The sequence below is a fragment of the Heloderma suspectum genome, chromosome 2 (assembly GCF_057233095.1).
Source record: "Heloderma suspectum isolate Gila_16-S chromosome 2, 16-S_ref, whole genome shotgun sequence".
NCBI classification, from domain to species: domain Eukaryota; kingdom Metazoa; phylum Chordata; class Lepidosauria; order Squamata; family Helodermatidae; genus Heloderma; species Heloderma suspectum.
The window spans coordinates 19,698,976-19,719,021 of NC_139459.1; the positions used below are offsets into that span (position 1 = coordinate 19,698,976).

The window sequence follows — 20,046 nt, forward strand, 5'->3', positions numbered from 1 at the left end:
TCTTATGATACAAAGAGAAAAGTCAAACTACTGAGATAGTTGCCTTTGTTTTCTGCACAGCAATGATCCTCATCCCTGTTGGCACTAAAAAAAAAATATGAAGGCAAATGTATGTATAATACATTTTTAAGCAAATGTTGTTAATGCTACCTGCTCTCTTCCAACCCCTAAGTTTTTTTTCTGCAGGCTTTAGTTAGCATTGCCACATAGAGACCATTGGTAGATTCAATGAAATTCAATTTCTCCTATGAAAAATAGGGAAGGGTGGAAGAAGGGAAATCATGCACACTTTATATGCCTACAGAAATGATGCAAGGTGGCACCAAAAGTTCCCTTTGCAGTTAATGGTCCATACTGAATCATCGAGAAGGCAGAATTTCACTTTCAATGTTCCATTAGGTTTACAGCCAACAGATTAAAATAATAACATTAAATAGTACACTTTCTGAAGCAAAGTTCCCATGATCTATTTAGCATCCAAAGGCAAATAGCTTGGTTCTAGAATGTACTTAACAAAAAAGTGCTGGTTGAAGAGAGCCAAGCAAGTTAATGAGATGCAAGGAAGGGATTCCCTCAGCCTCTCAAATAATTCATTAAGAGACTGCTTTTTTCCTTCACCTGTGGCTGAAATAGGTAGCTCAGGCAGAGTAGGACTAATGAGAGTTATTCCCCTCTGCTACAAGTGTAGCATAATTTCCGTCTAAACTGTCACTCCTAATTTTCAAATGAATCTTAATTACAAAGTGAAGTATAAGTGGGATCTGCAAGGCAGTCGCTTATTAAAGGTCACTTATTGGGTCTCTTTGCCAAGCCACAAATTGGAGCCAGCAAACTACTGTGAGAGTGGTTTTATTCCATGTCTATTCAGCAGGCCATTCTCTGCACATACTATACTGCTGCCAGTAACCGGAATTGCGTGGGCGACCTTGAGTGCAGTTGCTTGTGTGAAGTGGTGCCATCTGTCTCAGGCCATTTTTAACCATGCCAGAGAAACCCCTCATTTCGTGTGGCTAAAATCATCCCAAACCAAGTGGGTGCCAATTCATATGAATGGGTAGTCTCACAGAGAGGCACCCACACGGTTTACATTTCCACTGGCAAGGACACCACTGTGATAAAGTCGGCCTAAAAAATATGTGCCAAGATGGCGACTATGTGGTCGACCCATATATAGCAACGTCCCAATAAGTCCCGTTCAGTTCTGGAGTTGGGATTTGGCTGAAACCAAAACACTCCCATAGTAGCAATGGCCCACACCAAACTATGATTTAATTGTTTTGCCCACTACCTGGAGCTAAAACCATGAAATAACCAGAGCTGATCATCAAATCATAGATTAGCAGAGTTGGAAGGGGCCTATAAGACCATCTTGCTGGTATTAATGCTACCCCTGAATATTTAGATAGCATCAACAATCTGCTACGTTTGCATAGATCAGCAGCTAGACATAGTTGGGGCCAAATTTGGGAGGCAGCATAGGACAATGGACCAAGCACCTTTCCCTGCAACATTGTCAACAGAGATTACTAGGAAGACTCACACCCCATTTCTCCCTCCCCACAAAGTACATTGCAGCTGCTGCCCTCTCTCCTCATTCCACATCCTCTCATTGCTGCCTGAAAATATGGATTTCATGCCCACCCAATGAATGATGCAGAAGGCTTACAGTTATGTTGGATGGGCAAAATGTGAGTATGCCTGCATGTCAGGGTAGAGTACGAGAGACTAAGGAATGAACAGTGGAGATGCTGGTAAGTTGGGTAACGGTGAGGGAGTTGATAACACATGTTTAGGGTACTTAGACTCAGCTCTGAGAGGCAAGTGGACCTGGTCTTCAAAGAGGAGAGGAGACCTAATGAACCAAAAAGGGGGAGCAGAAGATGAGGACTGAAAGAAAAGGGGGTTCCAGTGCTTAATATTTCAAATGAGAAGCTGTAGGAATCAAACCTGTTCAAAAGAAATCATCTCTCTTCTGACAGACTTCCCCTGTAATGCCAGACATGGCTAGAGGGCAAAATACTTCGCACATAAGTGCTCAAAGTAATTCTAGGGGTAGGAAACACCCAGAGGTCTGGGGGCCAATTTCCCTCTCCTGGAACCCAGTGAGTAGTTATGTATAACCCACCTACTTCTGAGTAGATATGCATAAGTGTGCCTTGTAAAGGCCTCAGCTTTTTAGGCCTCAAAAATGCTTCCTTATTGACCTAGGTTCAAGCATAAAATATTTAATCACCCACATTTTTTCTAGCCTTGCTTATGTTCACAAAAATGCAAAGCAAGACTGGGTTTTTATCAGTCCTGCCTAGGATAAAAGGTTGCTATTGTGGTATAGAGAGACCAGCCATAACCTTAATTTGAAGGATGTATAAATTGCATGAACTGATATGTGTCAGCAGGGGAGGGCAGGAGGGAGACTGCTCTTTGCTTGTTAATTCTGATAGACATTACCCTCCTATTAACACAGACAAGAGAGGTCTTTATTTGGGGCTTTCTGCAGGACATGATAGACAACGGTGTTAAATTTGCAATCATCCTTTTTCTTTTTGAAAAACTACTCTATAATTGCTGATATTGTCATCATGGGGTGGTCTATTCCCCCTTCTTCTGCTTTTGTAAGGCAATATCAGGCAGGATTTCTAGCATTACAGTGCCCTCTAATGCTCTGTTAGGGTGACAAGCAGAAAACACAACCATGTCCCTGAGTTACACAGAACTTGCCATTAACCAACGTTAGGTACTAGCAACCCTACAAGTTAGTTTTCATTGCACTATTTATGTCACAGGTTACATCTCCTTAACAGCTTTGCACTGAAAGACAGTAAAAGTGCAACATGTTATCTCGCTAGATTACAAATGTCATAAATGCTTGAGATAAAGGCATTGCCAATTATATGTTACCATGTCCAGACTGTATTTTTAAGGCCCTATTTGTAACTCATAAATCTTTGATCTCTGGAGAAACCCACCTCATGATAAAATAATGCTCTAGAACAGGAGTGGAGGACCTCTGGCCCTCCCGAGGATGTTGGACTAAAGCTCTCATCATCCCTGCCCATTGGCCATGCTGGCTGGGACTGATGGAAACTGAAATCCAACAACTCCTGGAAGCAGATGAGTTCCCCACTCCTGCTCTGGAAGTTCTATGGTTCCCTAGAAAAAGAACAGGACAGGAAAGAAGTAAGGGTAGAAGTACATGTTATCCGATGCACAGGACTTGCACTAAAAGTCACATCCACATGTTATGTTCCCCCTCTCTCTGAAAAGTGTGGTAAAATGATCTGATCATTGAATGTCTTGCAGGGGCAGGGAAACATAATAGGATGGTGTCAGGGCATGGGTAAATTCTGCTAAATGGTGAAGTGTAAGGAACTGGCTCAGAGCTTTTATCCTTTAAGCCTTATAACATAGATAGGTTAGGCTGAGAAGTACTGTTGGTCAAGTCCATACTGAACAGGAATGTTATTGTTGATCTCTCCTAGCCAAGCTTAACTCTCTATCCACTGATGTCTTAATGATCCTTTAAGGTTCATGCACACTTGCTTCTCAAGTCCCTCTTCTGGACCTCTTAGTGCAGGGTTAGGCAACCTGATGTCCTTTAGATGTTTTAGACTACAACTCCCATAAGCTCCAGCCATCATGGCCCATGGTCAAAGATTATGGGGTTTGTAGTCCAAAACATCTGGAGGGCACCAGGTGCCTATCCTTGTCCTAGCGCCTTGTCTTCCCTTGCAGCAGTAGGTGGATTAGATGGTGTCCTGTTCCCTTTCGGCGTTATGATTTTTTTTTTTCTAAATAAGGGTCAGCACAGCAGGCCTGTAAGATTCCCAACAACCAAGAATCAGCAGGATTCTTCTTACAAGAACATTTATTGGACTAATGTCCATTGGTGCAAGGTCATGACAAAATTATCACTTAACTTGAAAGCCTGCATACAGTTATGCAGAGCCCTGCTAGATAATACCAAAGGTCCATCTAGTCCATCAACCTCTTTCTCTACCCTGCTCCCCCTCCCCCCACCCAAAGCATCAAGGTTCCATTGAATCATCATCACTATTAGCCATTAATAAACCTATCCTTGTGAATTAATCTACTGATTTTTAAGGGTGTAATCCCATGCATGTTTAGACAGAAAAGAAGTCCTACAACTCCCTGGCTGTGGCATGCTGGGAATTGTAGGATTTTTTTCTGCCTAAACATGCATAGGATTGCACCTTATAGCTCCCTTGCACCTCAGCAGATGGTGAATTGGGTTTTGAACAGGTAAGCACAGAACAAAAGAGCAGGAATGAACTACCCAAGTGCCACTATAGCTGCAGTAGAAAGATGTAACCCTACCCTTTTTGTATCTGCCGTTTTCTGTAGCCAACAAGCCAAGAGCTGGATTACCAAAATCAGCTTTTCCAAAGTAACTCAATCATGCTTCAGATTTTCACTCTAGGGCCTGGTATGATACATAATGGAGACTTGATTATAGATCCACGTTTGGCGGGTTAACACAATAACTGTGTCACTCAGTAAAGAAACAAGTATTTTTTGTGTGTATGCCATCCGTATTGGAAAATTGCAAAGACTTGATATTTGGTTTCTTTTATCTGCTGGCTTGTTTTGTGACTTATCTTTATGATGTAAGGAGTGAGTTGGATAGTGAGTGAATGAAATATTATCCATCATTGTTTAGCCTCATTTATAAAGAACAGGAGAGTTTCTTCAGCTTCTTCAACTCAGACTGTGTGAATGATTGTGCACTTTAAATGTGATGCATTCATGTCTATAAGCAACCTACTGAAGAATCATGTAATTTAGCCTCTTGGTTAGTTGGCCTATAGGATCATCATGTCCATTGCTGAGTCTAGGTTCCAGAGGCCCCTTGGGCAAGGGACTCTCAGTGGCCCCCCTCCCCCAATGAGTCTACTTTTTCACCACCACTGTCACTAGCTGCTATTGCTCCTCATCCTCGTTCTCATCATTTCTAGCACTTACTTACTTGACAAATACCCAGTGAGCAAGTAGGCAGTAGCATCTACTGCTTCTCCTTCTCACCATCACCATTGTCTGGGCCAGAGTGAAAGTCAGACGGACAAGTAGGTTGCAATGTCAAGGAGGAGGGACAACTTCAGGGAGCTCTTGTCACTAGAACCCCTGTTGGGATGTGGATCTTAAGGAGGCACCCAACCATGCCAGCCCTCATCTCACCATCCCTGATCATGTGGCTGTGGGTATGAGAAAGAGCAGGATGGGTGAAGTATAAAAAGGAGAAATAAACTAAAGAAGGAATTGTCACTGAAGTATTTGGACTCCCATTCTGAGACCTCATAGATGTATAGCTGATAAGTAAAGAGATAAAGTGTTTACTCAAAGAAATTACCTGGACAACCTTCACATTATGTTTCTTTAAAGATTCTGAAACAAATGGCTAATATTCTAGGATTATTTAAGTTTTTTTTTAAAAAAATAACTTGGGTTCTGTGCACTGTTTAATAAATAGATGCACGCTATTGTGGCTGAAGAATTTTGGCAACACCTATAAATCCTGAAGACTTGACTGGAGCACTTGTAATCCTTTATTTCTTTTGTGTGTAATTATTCTATAAAACGCATGTAAAACCACAGTTTACACACGACAACTTCAGTCAGAACTAGCTTTCAGCATGCAGGAGGATTTGTCTCTAATAATTATTCAAAGGAACAATCTCTCTTTCTCTCATCTCACTTCCACTCTTAATTAAGCTTTCCAGATGATACCTCAGATCGGAAAGAAAAACAATCCGATTGGGTTTTTTTTTCCTTTTAAAAAAGCAACATCTGCCTTCATTAGTAATGAGACACAGATGATCCAAGTCACACTTGTGCTTTCTGAAATTAAAGAGAAATCTTTAAAATCTCTCCTGTTGTGCCAATCAATCTGCTGATAAAACTGCATCATCTTGATAGCAAAGCTGGCTAACAAAATTGTTGATTTGATATGTCAGTGTATCTACTGGAAACAGTCAAAAGTTTGACAATATTCTCTTTGCCTTGCAGTGGAGCACCCTGACAAAATGGCTAATGACCAAGGTAAGATGGCCTTTCCATGGCTTGTTTTTTCCTGGAATCAATGCCAAGCCATAGCTGTGATGTCCCCCCCACCCCACTCCTTTGTGTTCTGCTCTTCACCTGGCCAGCACACCTGATGAGGCAGACACTGGCATGATAATTAATCTTGTTAATGAAGTTCTGCTTGGCTGAGGCTGCTGTTTTGATGGGGAAGATGTAAATTTTCTTGAGAGGAAATTGTTTTGTCTCTTTTCTGAAGGACCAATTAAAATGTCAGGCTCCTTTGTATGAAATAAATTTTTTCCCCTCTCTCTGCTACACTTCTGAGTAATTCACATTAACTATAATTAAGCTTGGCATAATTTCCAAGCTGTTCCTACACCCTTTCATGGGATATAAATTAAAGTTCTGGAACCTCCTGGTCAAACCTGTCCTTTTTAAAGGTAAACTTTGGTCAACTTTTCAAGGCAGTATGATTGGGTGTGTGTCTGTGCATTTTTTTTTAATGAAATTCTGATAGTGTTTTTCAATTTCAAGCTGATTGTTTTTAGCCCTTTGTTTCCTATGTAACAATAAGTTATTCTTTCTTTAGGTATTCAGTTGCTATATTGGGAAAATAGCAGATTATTTTTAGGCATTAGAAAGGAGAATAGCTGCCTCTCTTTTAACTTCCATTGATTTAGCCATTGGTGATGTATGGGGGAAATATCCCATATCATGAAAGTCTTACATCACTTTCATGTGCTAAATTTTTCAGTTGAATTTACTGTCATGTAATTGTGCCTGCTATTTACTGCATTGGAGAAACCCATCAAAAACTAGAGTTCACCTGGAGGTGTAATGTGTAAATAATGTGAAAATTAGGCCATGTCCTTGAAGTGGAAATATTTGTACCCATTTTTATTTGTAGCTTTAAAAACTGAAATAGTCTTCCAAAAGCTACAAAGAATTGTTGCTGTTGTTCAGTCGTTAAGTCGTGTCTGACTCTTCGTGACCCCATGGACCATAGCATGCCAGGCCTTCCTGTCCTCCGCTCTCTCCCGGAGCGTGCTCAAGTTCATATTCATTGCATTGGTGATGCTATCTAGCCATCTCATCCTCTGCCGTCCCCTTCTCCTTTTGCCTACAATTTTTCCCAGCATCAGGGTCTTTTCCAGGGAGTTTTCTCTTTGCATTAGGTGGCCAAAATATTTGAGCTTCAGTTTCCGTATCTGTCCTTCCAATGAGCACTCAGGGCTGATTTTCTTTAGGACTGACTGATTTGACCTCCTTGCAGTCCAGGGGACTCGTAAGAGTCTTCTCCAGCACCACAGTTCGAAAGCAGCAATTCTTCGGCGCTCAGCCTTCCTTATAGTCCAGCTCTCACAGCCATACCTTGCTACTGGGAAAACCATAGCTTTGATTATACGGACCTTTGTCAGGAAGGTGATGTCTCTGCTTCTTACTATGCTGTCTAAGTTTGCCATAGCTTTCGTCCCAAGGAGCAAGCGTCTTTTAATTTCATGGCTACAGTCACTGTCTGCAGTGATCTTGGAGCCCAAGAAAATAAAATCTGTCACTGCTTCCATTTCTTCCCCTTCTATATGCCAGGAAGTGTTGGGGCCAGATGCCATGATCTTTGTTTTTTGAATGTTGAGTTTCAAACCAGCTTTTGCACTCTCTTTCACCCTCAACAAGAGGCTCTTGAGATCCTCTTCGCTTTCTGCCATTAGGGTGGTATCGTCTGCATATCTGAGGTTGTTGATAATTCTCCTGGCAATCTTAATTCCGACCTATGATTCATCCAACCCGGCATTTCTTATGATGTACTCTGCATATATAAGCAGGGCGACAACCAATCGGTTGTTCCATGTGTGGTTCTTACTGTTGCTTCTTGTCCCTTGTACAGGTTTCTCAGGGGACAGATAAGGTGGTCTGGTACTCCCATCTCTTTAAGAATTTGCCACAGTTTGTTGTGATCCACACAATCAAAGGCTTTAGTGTAGTCAATGAAGCAGAAATAGATGTTTTTTCTGGAATTCTCTTGCTTTCTCCATGATCCAGCAAATGTTGGCGATTTGATCTCTAGTTCCTCTGCCTCTTCGAAACCCCGCTTGTACTTCTGGTAGTTCTCGGTTCACATGCTGCTGAAGCCTAGCTTGTAGGATTTTGAGCATAACCTTTCTGGCATGTGAAATGAACGCAATTGTATGGTAGTTTGAACACTCTTTGGCATTGCCCTTCTTTGGAACTGGAATGTAAACTGACCTTTTCCAGTCTTGTGGCCACTGTTGAGTGTTCCAAATTTGTTGGCATATTGAATGCAGCACTTTAACAGCATCATCTTTTAGGATTTTAAATAGCTCAGCTGGAATACTGTCATCTCCGCTACCTTTGTTGTTAGTAATGCTTCCTAAGGCCCACTTGACTTCACTCTCTAGGCTGTCTGGCTCAGTGACCGCACCATCATGGCTATCAGGGACATTAAGATCTTTCCTGTATAGTTCTTCTGTGTATTCTTTCCACCTCTTCTTAATCTCCTCTGCTTCTGTTAGGTCCCTGCCTTCTTTGTCTTTTATCATGCCCATCTTTGCACAAAATGTTCCCTTAAGATCTCCAATTTTCTTGAAAAGATCTCTAGTCTTTCCCATTCTATTGTTTTCCTCGATTTCTTTGCATTGTTCATTTAAGAAGGCCTTCTTGTCTCTCCTTGCTATTCTCTGGAACTCTGCATTCAGTTGGATATATCTTCCCCTTTCTCCCTTGCTTTCCGCTTCCCTTCTTTCGTCAGCTACTTGTAAAGCTTCATCAGACAGCCACTTGGCATTCTTGTATTTCTTTTTCTTTGGGATGGATTGAGTTGCTGCTGCCTCCTGAACAATGTTACGGATAGGGATGTACGAAAATCACTTACCTTTAGGGGATTATGCTGATGGTGCGGGGGAAATAAGGGGAACGCAAATAGCGAAGTGTCTACGCTATTTGCATTCCCTTTATTTTCGTCGTCTTAGTCTACGTAAATGTTTACGTAGACTAAGACATGCCAAAATAAGGAAGGCAAATGGCAGCGGCCATGGCCGCCGCAATTTGCGTATGCGCTGGGTTTTTTTTTTTTTTAAGTCAGCCGTGATAGGCTACGTAAAGATTTACATAGCCTATCACAGTGTTTTTTTAAAATCTAGCCGTGATAAGCTACATAAATCTTTACATAGCCTATCACGTTTTTTTGTTTTGTTTTGTTTTTAAACCTGGAAATGGCAGCGGCGGCGGCAGGTGGCAGCCGCCGCTGCCAGGAAGATCCGCCCCAGGTAAGTCCCGTCCCGGGGGGGGTGGCGGGGGGTGGCAGGCCGTTCCGCCACCGATTTTGGGGGGCCAAATGCGCTGGCATTCGGCCTTCCCGAGATCCGTGGCGGAACTTTCGTACATCCCTAGTTACGGACCTCCATCCATGGTTCCTCAGGCACTCTCTCTGTCAGGTCTAATCCCTAAAATCTATTACTCACCTCCGCTGTACATTCATAAGGGATATGATTAGGTCATACCTGAATGGTTTAGTGGTTTTCCCTACGTTCTTCAATTTAAGCTGGAATTTTGCAAGAAGCAGCTCATGATCTGAGCCACAGTCAGCTCCAGGTCTTGTTTTGACTGACGGTATAGAGCTTCTCCATCTTTGGCTGCAAAGGACATAATCAATCTGATTTCGATATTGACCATCTGGTGACGTCCATGTGTAGAGTCGCCTCTTGTGCTGTTGGAAAAGAGTGTTTGCTATGATCAGTGCATTCTCTTGGCAAAACTCTATTAGCCTTTGTCCTGCTACATTTTGTACACCAAGGCCATGCTTGCCTGTTATCCTGGTGATTTCTTGACTTCCTACTTCAGCATTCCAATCCCCTATGATGAAGAGGACATCTTTTTTTGGTGTTAGTTCTAGAAGGTGTTGTAGCAGGTAGGGATGGACGAAAGGGACTTACCTTGTCCCACAGCTTGCTTTGCGGTGGGGGGGAGGCGCTTCGGTTCTCCACCCAAAGTTCAGGCGAGGGGGGGAGACGCCCCGCCTTGCCCAGCCAAAATTCAGATCAGGGGGGAGGCACCCCATCCCTCGCTGGCGAAATTCAGGCCAGGGAGGGGCGCTCCGTCTCCCCAGCCGCGAAAAAAAAAGTAAGCAAAAAACAAAAAACACACACCCGTGATAGGCTACGCAAATCGTTACGTAGCCTATCACGGCTAGATTTCCAAAGTCAGCCGTGGTAGGCTATGTAAATCGTCACGTAGCCTATCACGGGTGACTTTGGGGGGGGGAAAACAAGCATGTACGCAAATGGCGGCGCCCCATGGGCGCCGCCATTTGCGTTCCTTATTTGAACAGGGGTAGTCTACGTAAAGATTTACGTAGACTACGGCGAAAATAGGGTAACGCTATAATGGTCACCTGAATTAAATTCGTCCATGCTTGTCCATTTTAGTTCGCTGATTCCCAAGATGTCGATGTTCAATCTTGCCATCTCATGTTTGACCACCTCCAGCTTACCTTGATTCATTGATCTTACCTTTCTGGTTCCTAAACACTATTGTTCTTTGCAGCATCGGATTTTCTTTTCACCGCCAGACACATTCACAGCTGAGTGTCCTTTCGGCTTTGGCCCAGCCGCTTCACTCTTTCTGGCACTACTGAAATTGCCTCTGCTCTTCCCCAGTATTATATTGGACACCTTCCGACATGAGGGTCTCATCTTCTGGCATCATATCTTTTAGCCTTGTGATATGTTCCATGGGGTTTTCTTACTTTGAGAAGACATTGGGCTGGCTCAGATGAACCTCTCCACAAGGAGCATCTGCACATGGCAGGGGAGAGATTGCGCCTTTCCCCTCTGTCCCCTGCATGTTCCTGTCATGCCTCTGGGTTTACTGGATGCTCATTTATCAATTTCAGCATTTGCATTGCCCCTAAGGGCATCAAATTCAAATTCAGAAAATGCCTGAGCCTTGCCATAAGCACATACAAGCCATCAATCAACTGTGTATCTCTGGCATGTGCACATTCTGTTCCAGCCCTTTTGCAAATGTTATGTTCATGCATGGATGTTCAGCAGGACTGGAAGTGAGTCAGGAGCTCTGACTGGTGGGACAGGACAGGCACAAACTCACTTCCATGTAGCACATAACCTCTGCTTATGGCATTTGTCTGAACTTGCCCCTTAATATGCATGTGCATTAAAGTATATGATGCTCTAGTTTCCAAGGAAAGTTGTGCATGCTCTGAACCTGCTTCCAGAGCTTGACCCAACACGGAATGGCCTAGCCTTAGAAGTTATATATCGGGGGTGGGAATCACAGAAGAGTGAGTGTACCTTCTGGCTCATAGGGAATCTTCCCCTGAAGCAATGATCATACCAGCCTTCAACAAGAAGTCCTTCTTCCAAAGAAAAGGTGCATGTAACCTCTAGGGATGGCGGGGGGCGATTCAGCAGAAAGGGATACAGTTGTGCTCAGCAGCAGTGGCAACGGCAGGATGGGAGCTGAGAGAGAAGCCATCGGTTCCCATCCTGTTGCCTCCCCTGCTGCCAACGAGAACAACTGTACCTCTCTCTGCCAAGCACCGGCAGAGAGGGATTCAGTTGCTCTCAGCGGTGGCAGCACTCGCCAGGCTCCTGTGAACCACCAGCCAGCTCACATCCCAGCACGAGCACGGGCGGGCAGTGAGTGGGGATCCAGTGAGCAGGTTGCAGGGCAGACTGAGGAGAGTTCGCCCATCCTTATACTCAAGGGATTGAATCTGGGGCCTTTTGCATTCAAAGCCTGTGCTCTATCCACTAAGCTACAATCCTGCCTCTGGACTACTGTAATATGCTGCACATGGGGCTGCCTTTGAAAAGTGTTTGGAAACCAGCTGGTCCAGAGTGTTGCAACCAAACCCTTGACCAGGGCATGTGACTCCCTTCTTACAACATGTTTACTGGCTACCAGTCTGTATTGGGGCAGAATTAAAAGGCCTGCTTATGACTGATAAAGCTTTGTTCAGCATGGGACCCAGCAATTTGAAAGACCGCATTCTCCCTTATGCGTCTGCCCATGTTTTAAGATCTTTTCTCTCCATCCTGCCACTATCAGAGGCACATTTGGCAGGAACAAGAGGGTGGCTCAGTGGCTGCTCCCAATGCAGCTCCATCTATATATTTTTTTCTGCTGGCAGGCAAAGACATTTTTATTCAGGCAGGCCTTTGTGGGGGAGGGCACTGGGGTTTTCCCCTTTTTTTACATTTTAACTGATGTGGTTATGTTTTAATTATGTTACGTTTTATCTATCTTTTCTCATTGTTAGCTGCTTTGAGTACTATTTTTAGTGGAAAGCTGGGAAACAAGCAAACAAAAAAATAAATAAATATATGGGCAAATCTGTCGATTTCAGTTCAGTTTCTCATTTTTCCAACCTTAAGTTCAGTTTGGCCTGACCCCACATTGTTGTTGCTTTAAACTCTGCACAAAAATGTGCATGTGCATTTTTGTGCACACTATTTCCTAATGCATGCATTTTGGCAAGTCATTTGCCCTGTAATGATGTGCTTCTCTGTGCTGTGTTCACTATTGTGAGCATTTTTGTGTGCACATTTCCATAACATGGGGACGTTTGTGCATACTTTTCCCATGTGTGCACATTTTTGTGTCCATTTCCCTGAGTGGAGAACTGTAGTGCTAAAAATGTGGGAAAGTGTGGATTTGGTACACAACTCGGTTCCAGATTGCTCACTGGTTCAATAAGTGTGCATTTGGTAAATTCCCATAAGAACTGGAATGGAAAGAATTTCTCACCCATCCCTCTCCTGAGCCAGGACCCCTGGTATTAAATTGCTTTTCCTGGATAGTCATGCTGCATAATAAACAGTTCTCTCCAAATCTAGCACCCAGTTATAAATGGGCAAATCAGTCAGTCTTCTGTGTTTGATCTTAATTGGCATTCTGGAGCATAAAGTAGATGCCATTTTCCTTATATGCCTTGTAGCAATTTCAAGTAAACACAAATAGAATCAAAGGCAGGATCCTCTATCGTTTGGGTGACAGCACAGCTAAGTTTCCTGCCCACATCTTACTGGCATAATAAGATTTGAAAAGTGAAATGTTAAAGGAAACAGTGGAAATGAGCTTGAAAAAAGAGAGATTAACTCTTTTTCAATGATTATTGTTGCTTTTCAAGGCATCACTGCATGCTGTATTAGTTCAACTAAGATTTAAAGGGCCACAGATATCTCAGGTTGTTGGAGTTGTTGTTGTTGTTGTTGTTTAAAAATAGTGTTGTAACTCATATCAGCATTCTGGAAAGCAATGCCAACAAAAACAAATACTGGTGCTTCCTTTTAACATTTGTTATAATTAAATTGATAAAAAAGATATATAGACCAAAGGACTGAAAAAGGATCTCCAAAGCAGTTTAAATTGTGTACAGTGCAATTCTATATGCTCAGACACGCTATTGAGTTCAATGGGAATTATTCCCAGGTAAATGAGTATAGGATAGCATAAGTTGTTACTTGTAGGAGAAGTTGGAAGATAGTTTTGTTGTTGTGCTGATGAAGTAGCCTGGTTCACATATATAAAAGAATGAGGTGGTAGAATGATGAGGTGGTAGAATGGACTGCATCTCTTCAGACTTCGTGGGTGATCTCATGTTTTAAAATGTTTTCCTATATGAAAAACTTGCACATGGAGAACCAGCACAGCAAGCATAGGATTGGGATAGGATCTTTGTCACTGATGTGCTAGCTTTCTACTTGTAAGGAGCTGTGTAGTGTGTGTTTACCTGGAAGAGCATTCAAGCAGTAAGCCCCAGCTGCAGTTTGCAGTGGTGCAGTTCCTTCATCCCACCTCAGTATTCCATCACCTCATTCTGTTGTGTGTGTAGGCCTGTTCTGTGGTGCAGGGCACTGGACTAAAAGTACCTGTCGGCACCAAATGGACTCTTTAGAAATATACCTGGCTAGACATGCCCCATTGATGTCAACACCTGCACTGGCCATGACCCCCAGCCAGGGTGTGATGGGCATGAGCCTGAAGGGGGCCTAAACACATACAGACATATGCATGTAGAGCTCCCTCCATGGGAATGTGAACCCTGGTCAATCCAGGTTCGCCTTCCAATGGAGGGAGCCCTTTGCACATTCATCTTTATGCATATAGGGCCCCTTCAGACTGGCACTGGGGGGCGGGGATAGCCAGGTGCACTCTACAGAGCTCTTTCACATATTTGTTACCCACAGGTACCAAATGACAGAACAAGGCTCAGGGGTCAAAAATGCAGTTGAGGCTCAGACATTATGAACAAGGATGAAGATAGGTGCATAGGTAGTCATAACACTCTGAACTGAGCAAGAGAAATCTGATCTTTGCACAAATCAAGAAAATGGGTGCCCACTTTTGTCTTCTTCTTTGCTGATGTGTTTTCCCTTTTTTGATAAGTGTAAGTATGTGTATGTGTAAGTGGCCAACCTAACTTTTCATTTTCTGGAGTGGAGGAAAAGGCTATGTCTGGAAAGGGTCTTCAACCCTTCTAGAGGGCTGATTAGAGTAGTTTTGTAGTGCCCCTCGCCCTTCCCCCCCACCTTGGGAGCTCATAACTAAGACTATCCTTGTCTGTAGCTTGCAGAAATCATTACAGTGCCTCTTCCATTTCTCATGCAAAGTTTTCTTTTATTTCTTCTACCATATTAAGATAGGAGTGGATAGGGGAAAGCTGGAAATATGCTCAGATCATGTAGTCCTTGCCTGCTGGCTTTTTTCCCTGCCAGACTCAGCAGCAGAGAAAAAAAGGACATTCCATAATCTACCTTGGTTGTACCCTGTTGTTTTCCTTAAACAATTAAGGGAACAATCCTATGCATGTTCAGACAGAGAAATGGCCTACAAAATCCCCTTGCTGGCTGAGGAATGCTGGGAGTTGTAGGCTTTTTCTCTGACTAAACATGCATAGGATTGCACCGTAACTGTGTGTATGTAGGGGTGTACGAAACCCCGCTTACTTGGCTCTGCTGGGTTCCACTGGTGGGGGAGGCACTCCGTCCCTCCCCGTGGAATCCTGGCTGGCTGGCTCCGCTCCACGGTGATTCCGTGGAGCCACAGGCCGGCTCCGCCAGCAGCTGAACATCCGGCCAGTGGCTAGCAGGGACGCAAATGGCGGTGGCCATAGCCGCCACCATTTGCGTCCCTGTATTCAGCCATGATAGGCTACGTAAAGACTTATGTAGCCTATCATGTCTGGGTTAAAACAAAAACAAAAACCCATATGCAAATGGCGGCAGCTACAGCTGCCGCCATTTGCATTCTTTATTTTTGGCCGTCTTAGTCTACATAAATAGTTACGTAGACTAAGATGGCGAAACTAAGGGGGAACACAAATATAGGGACGTACGAACGTGACTTACCTTTCACAGATTATGTTATGGTTGGGGGGGAGGCGTTCCGTCCCTTCCTCGGAATCCTGGCCGGGGGGGAGGCGCTCCGTTCCTCCCCCCGGAATCCTTGAATGGCCAACTGTGCTCCACGGCAGCTCTGCGGAGCAGCCAGCCAGGCCTGGCCTGGCCAGGTCAGAGCCGTCCACAGCCGGATTTCCAGCCGCAGAGGGCTCTGGGTAAAAAACAAACAAACAAACGACTGCGTACGCAAATGGCGGCGGCTACAGCCGCCGCCATTTGCGTTCCTTCTTTTTCGCCATCTTAATCTACATAAATATTTACATAGACTATGACGGCGAAAATAAAGGGGAACGCAAATAGCGTAGCGGGCACTATTTGCGTCCCTTTTTCATTCACCATTTTAGCCTATGTAAATATTTACGTAGGCTAAAACAGTGAATCAAATGGGGGCGCAAATAGCACCCACTACACTATTTGTGTTCCCCTTTATTTTCGCCATAATAGTCTACGTAAATATTTACGTAGATTAAGACGGCAAAAAATAAGGAATGCAAATGGCGGCGGCTGTAGCCGCCGCCATTTGCATACGCTTTTTTTGTTTTTTTTTACTCAGAGCCCTCCATGGCTGGAAATCCAGCTGCGGATGGCCCTGGCCTGGGCCTGGCCGGCTGCTCCGTGGAGCCGCCGTAAAGCACAGCCGGCCATCGAGGATTCCGGGAGGGAGGACCGGATCGCCTCCCCCCCCATTGAAGGTTCTGGGGGGAGGGACGGAACGCCTCCCCCCACACCATGAACAGAATCTGCGGAAAGGTAAGTGACTTTCATACATCCATAACTGTAGGTAGAGATGTCCATTCTTTGGAAATCCGGTTCTTTTTTGGCTTGACGGAGTTCCGCAGTATGTACGATTTGCTTTGCATCTGTGAGCCAAGCTGTGGGCTGTTTCCCAAACTCTGGGAACATTTTGCATATCTTTTGGGAAGGTTCTGCAATTTGCCCAAATTTCTGAGCAATTCGTGCAACTTATGGCTGAATTTATGCAAATTGTGCAAATTTGGCCATAATTTGTGCAAATTGCTGAGAAATTTGGGCAAATTGCAGAACCTCCCCCAAAATGCACAAAATTCCTGGAAAACCTGTGAACTGGCTTGACTCACTGCAGAATGAGTTGGGCACCGCAGTGGAAACCAAAACAAAGTCTGTGGGCTAAGCCTAGGAAAACCTGTCGAATTCCACCCCACAAATGGATTTCTCCAACATCCTTAGTTGTAGGGAGCTTGCTCCATTTAAAGGGCATAGCCTGTGGAATATTAACAATATTACATTAAAATGCTTGCTGGATTGAAAAGCTTAAGCCATAACAGAATCTAAAGGAGTTTCTTCAGGTAGCAAGCCAGCACTGAGAACTGGTATTGATTGAATGCCATACTTCAGAGTCCAAATGCAAATTCAGCTCACTGCCCCTTGTCTGCTCCCACTGACCCTTGACTGCTCCCACTTTCCCAGTTTTCACCAGCATATTGGGTTTGGTGGGATGGTGAGGCTGAGAGAATAAGTACTTGCCTAAGGCCATCAATTTCCTAGGCAAGGTGAGTTGTCAAGTAGTGATTTTGCAGCTCATAACAGCACTTAGCTACTATGGCACATCACCACTTCTTGCTAAAAAAATCTGGGGAACTTGAGACACCTGGACTCTATAGTCTAAGAAGCTGCTCTGATACTTTCCATAAGATTGTAAATTTAGGGATAGGTGAATCTGTAAAGTCTGAATCCATGGAATTTTACTTTCCCCTTACCTGCAGTCTGTTCCATGCCAGTTCCACATGGATATTTTGTTTTGTTTTTTATGGGAGGAGGTCATACAGAGGTATACATCGTGTGCATTTTTTAAATTGTAGGCATTATCATATGCCTCCACCCATTGGCTAAAGCACGTGTGTATGCATTTTGTAAATGTACACTTTTTTCTTTATGTTCTTTTCAAATATGTGCATTATATCAGACACATTTTCCCTATTCCGCAGAAGGCATCATGAGCCTGGAAATGTACAGATTGACAAACGCAAAATGCATCTGGGCCCATGTCTGTTTCCAGGTGGTGTGGAGGGGGGAATTCCAATGGGAAAATTATGTGGGGCACATTCCTCACACATCACTAGCTAGATTAGATGGGCAGAAGCCAAGAACCATGGCTTTGCTCACTCTACTTCCCCACCCTCCACCTGTGCCTGCCTAACCAAAACAACCACAAAAACAATAAACCAACAGCAGTGCCAGTTCAGAAATTTTACCTGCTGGTATGGTCCTACACGTAGCAGATCTGGACCTTTTTGAATGCATACACCCCACCCCACCACAACCATATGAACAATGTTACCTTTGAGGCAAGCATTCTTACCTAGAAGCATATGCACAATTTAGCCCATTTCCTGATGACAGGAAAACTGTGTGTATCCTTGCACATACAAATCTGCTGTGGCTCATACATTTGCACTGCTTGTTTGCACAGTGGTGGGTGAACACATACCTGAACATTGGATCTTCTTTCCATGATGTGTAGGACCTTAATGCCCAGGTGAATGTCCTTAAGATTAGACTCCTTTGGTCTAAGCATTCTGTCACCCCCAGAGGTTGCTATGTTGGAGACATTATGCTTTTGCTCTGAAAATATGGAATCACTGCAGAAAAGAACAGTATCCCTACAGGGTGGCCAGCAGCACAGTCCAAGAAAGTGCATTCTACTTTATTTCATGTGGAGAAGTAAATAAGCATGCTAGATGGAAGTTAGATTACTTGTCTATGTGGCTATCGCTCTACTTTAGCCACCAAGGTTTCAGTCCACAGCAGGTAATAAGAATTTTCTTCTCTCCCCCTGCTCTTAATGCTGGCCCTTCCATTTCCTCACTCTCCTTCCACTGGAGGGGTGGGGTGAACCTAAGGAATTAAATGGGATCTAGGAGACAGTGGGAAAAAAGATAGAGACAGGGGTTACCAATAAAGTTGGTGGAAAATGGGTTTGTATGCTGTAAAATGTGCTAGGAAAGATGCCTCCCTCTTCAAAAAGATGAAGCTTATAATCTAGCATGGCTCATCTGCAATACTGCCATTCGTTCACAAAAGGTGACATGATGTCTCGTTGTGACTGATTCTTTGGAGAAAGCACCAGGAGACAGAAAACCAGATCCTAATAAGGTGAATGATCACAACAGCCTTTCCCCTGCTGCTCACGCATTAAGCAGAACTTTATTGGCAGCATCAGTCAGCTTTGTGAAAGCCACCAGTTTTTAATTAGCAGCATTGGTAATACATGGGGGGAAAAGATGTAGAAAATGACTTATAAAGTGTTGTGCAAGCAGCAGGCAGAGGATGAGAATGATTGGAACTGAGACCAAAATTGCTGAGGTGTGTGGCTGGGCAGAGATGCAAAAGTGGATCCTGATTTAAGTCTTAGAACAAGGATGGGGAACCTCTGGTCCATGGACCAAATGCAGCTCACTGACCCTTCTGAGAAGCCCTGCTCCCTCCTACCACTTCAAGGCACTAGGAGCTTCCCCAGGGCTTTACTTGGTCCACAACTTTTCCAACCAAAATTATCAAGAGGCTGCCCTACAGGACATGTTGCAACGTTCAGGGCTTTTTAGCTTAGAAAAAAAGGTGAGTAAGAGGGGACATGATAGAATTACACGTGGTCTGTACACTGCATAGAAAGTGACAGAAAGATGTTTCTTCTCCCTCTTTCATAATACTAGACCCCAGTGGGGTCATCCAATGGAGCTGATTGGTGGGAGATTCAGGGCAGATAAAAGGAAGGACTTCTTCACACAGCACATAATTAATGCTAGCACAACATGTAGTGATGGCTACCAATTTAGATTAATTTAAAAGGGGGTTAGATAAATTCCTGGAGGAGAAGGCTATCAATGGCTACTAGTCCTCATGGTTGTACGCTACCTCCAGTATCAGAAGCAATATGCTGATCAATGCAGTTGCTTGGGAACATGAGCAAGAGGGAGCTGTTGTGCTCATGCCCTTCTTATGGGCTTCTCATTGGCAGATGGTTGGCCACTATGAGAACAGAGAGTTCTCTAGGCTGGCCTAGAGAGTTCTTTGAGCTGATCCAGCATGGCCCTTGTTATGTCCTTAATAATTATCTTTGTTTCCTCACTGAGTGGTACACATTCCATTTAAGTCAAAGAACTTATATTCAGTATTGGATCTTAATGTATTCCTAAACGGATTTTGTAAGCCACTTACCTTTGTGTATTCCCATTGTCTTTGAAGGGATTACTCCATAGTAAACAGAGTTTTGCCATGTAACCCTTCGGATTTCATAATGTACCCCCTCCCTTTCACCATGCAGGTGACACAGCATGTGAGTCAGGGTCTCCACATGGTCTCCCTCTTCCCCTTTTAGAGGGAGAGTGGGGATGGGAGAACGAGTGATGTTTGAGGTCACTAGGATTCTCCAAACATCATCTCACCACTTGTCTTGTGCTCGATTCCCATTCACTTTGCGCGAGTGGAAAACTTGTGCAAATTGAGCAGCAATCGCACAGATTTGCACAAATCTGCACTAATCTGCACAAATTGCCTCTCTAGACTAAAGCAGGGCAGATTCAGTCTACTGAGG

General features: G+C 43.9%; 1 protein-coding gene across 1 annotated transcript in view; it reads left to right on the plus strand.

Moving 5' to 3' along the window:
• Positions 1-20,046, plus strand: part of DCC (DCC netrin 1 receptor) — a 1,145,836-nt gene that overhangs the window by 990,873 nt on the left and 134,917 nt on the right. The window contains exon 25 of the mRNA XM_084829640.1: positions 6,022-6,054. Coding sequence (XP_084685766.1) covers positions 6,022-6,054 — 33 coding nt within the window. The remainder of the gene's footprint in view (positions 1-6,021; positions 6,055-20,046) is intronic.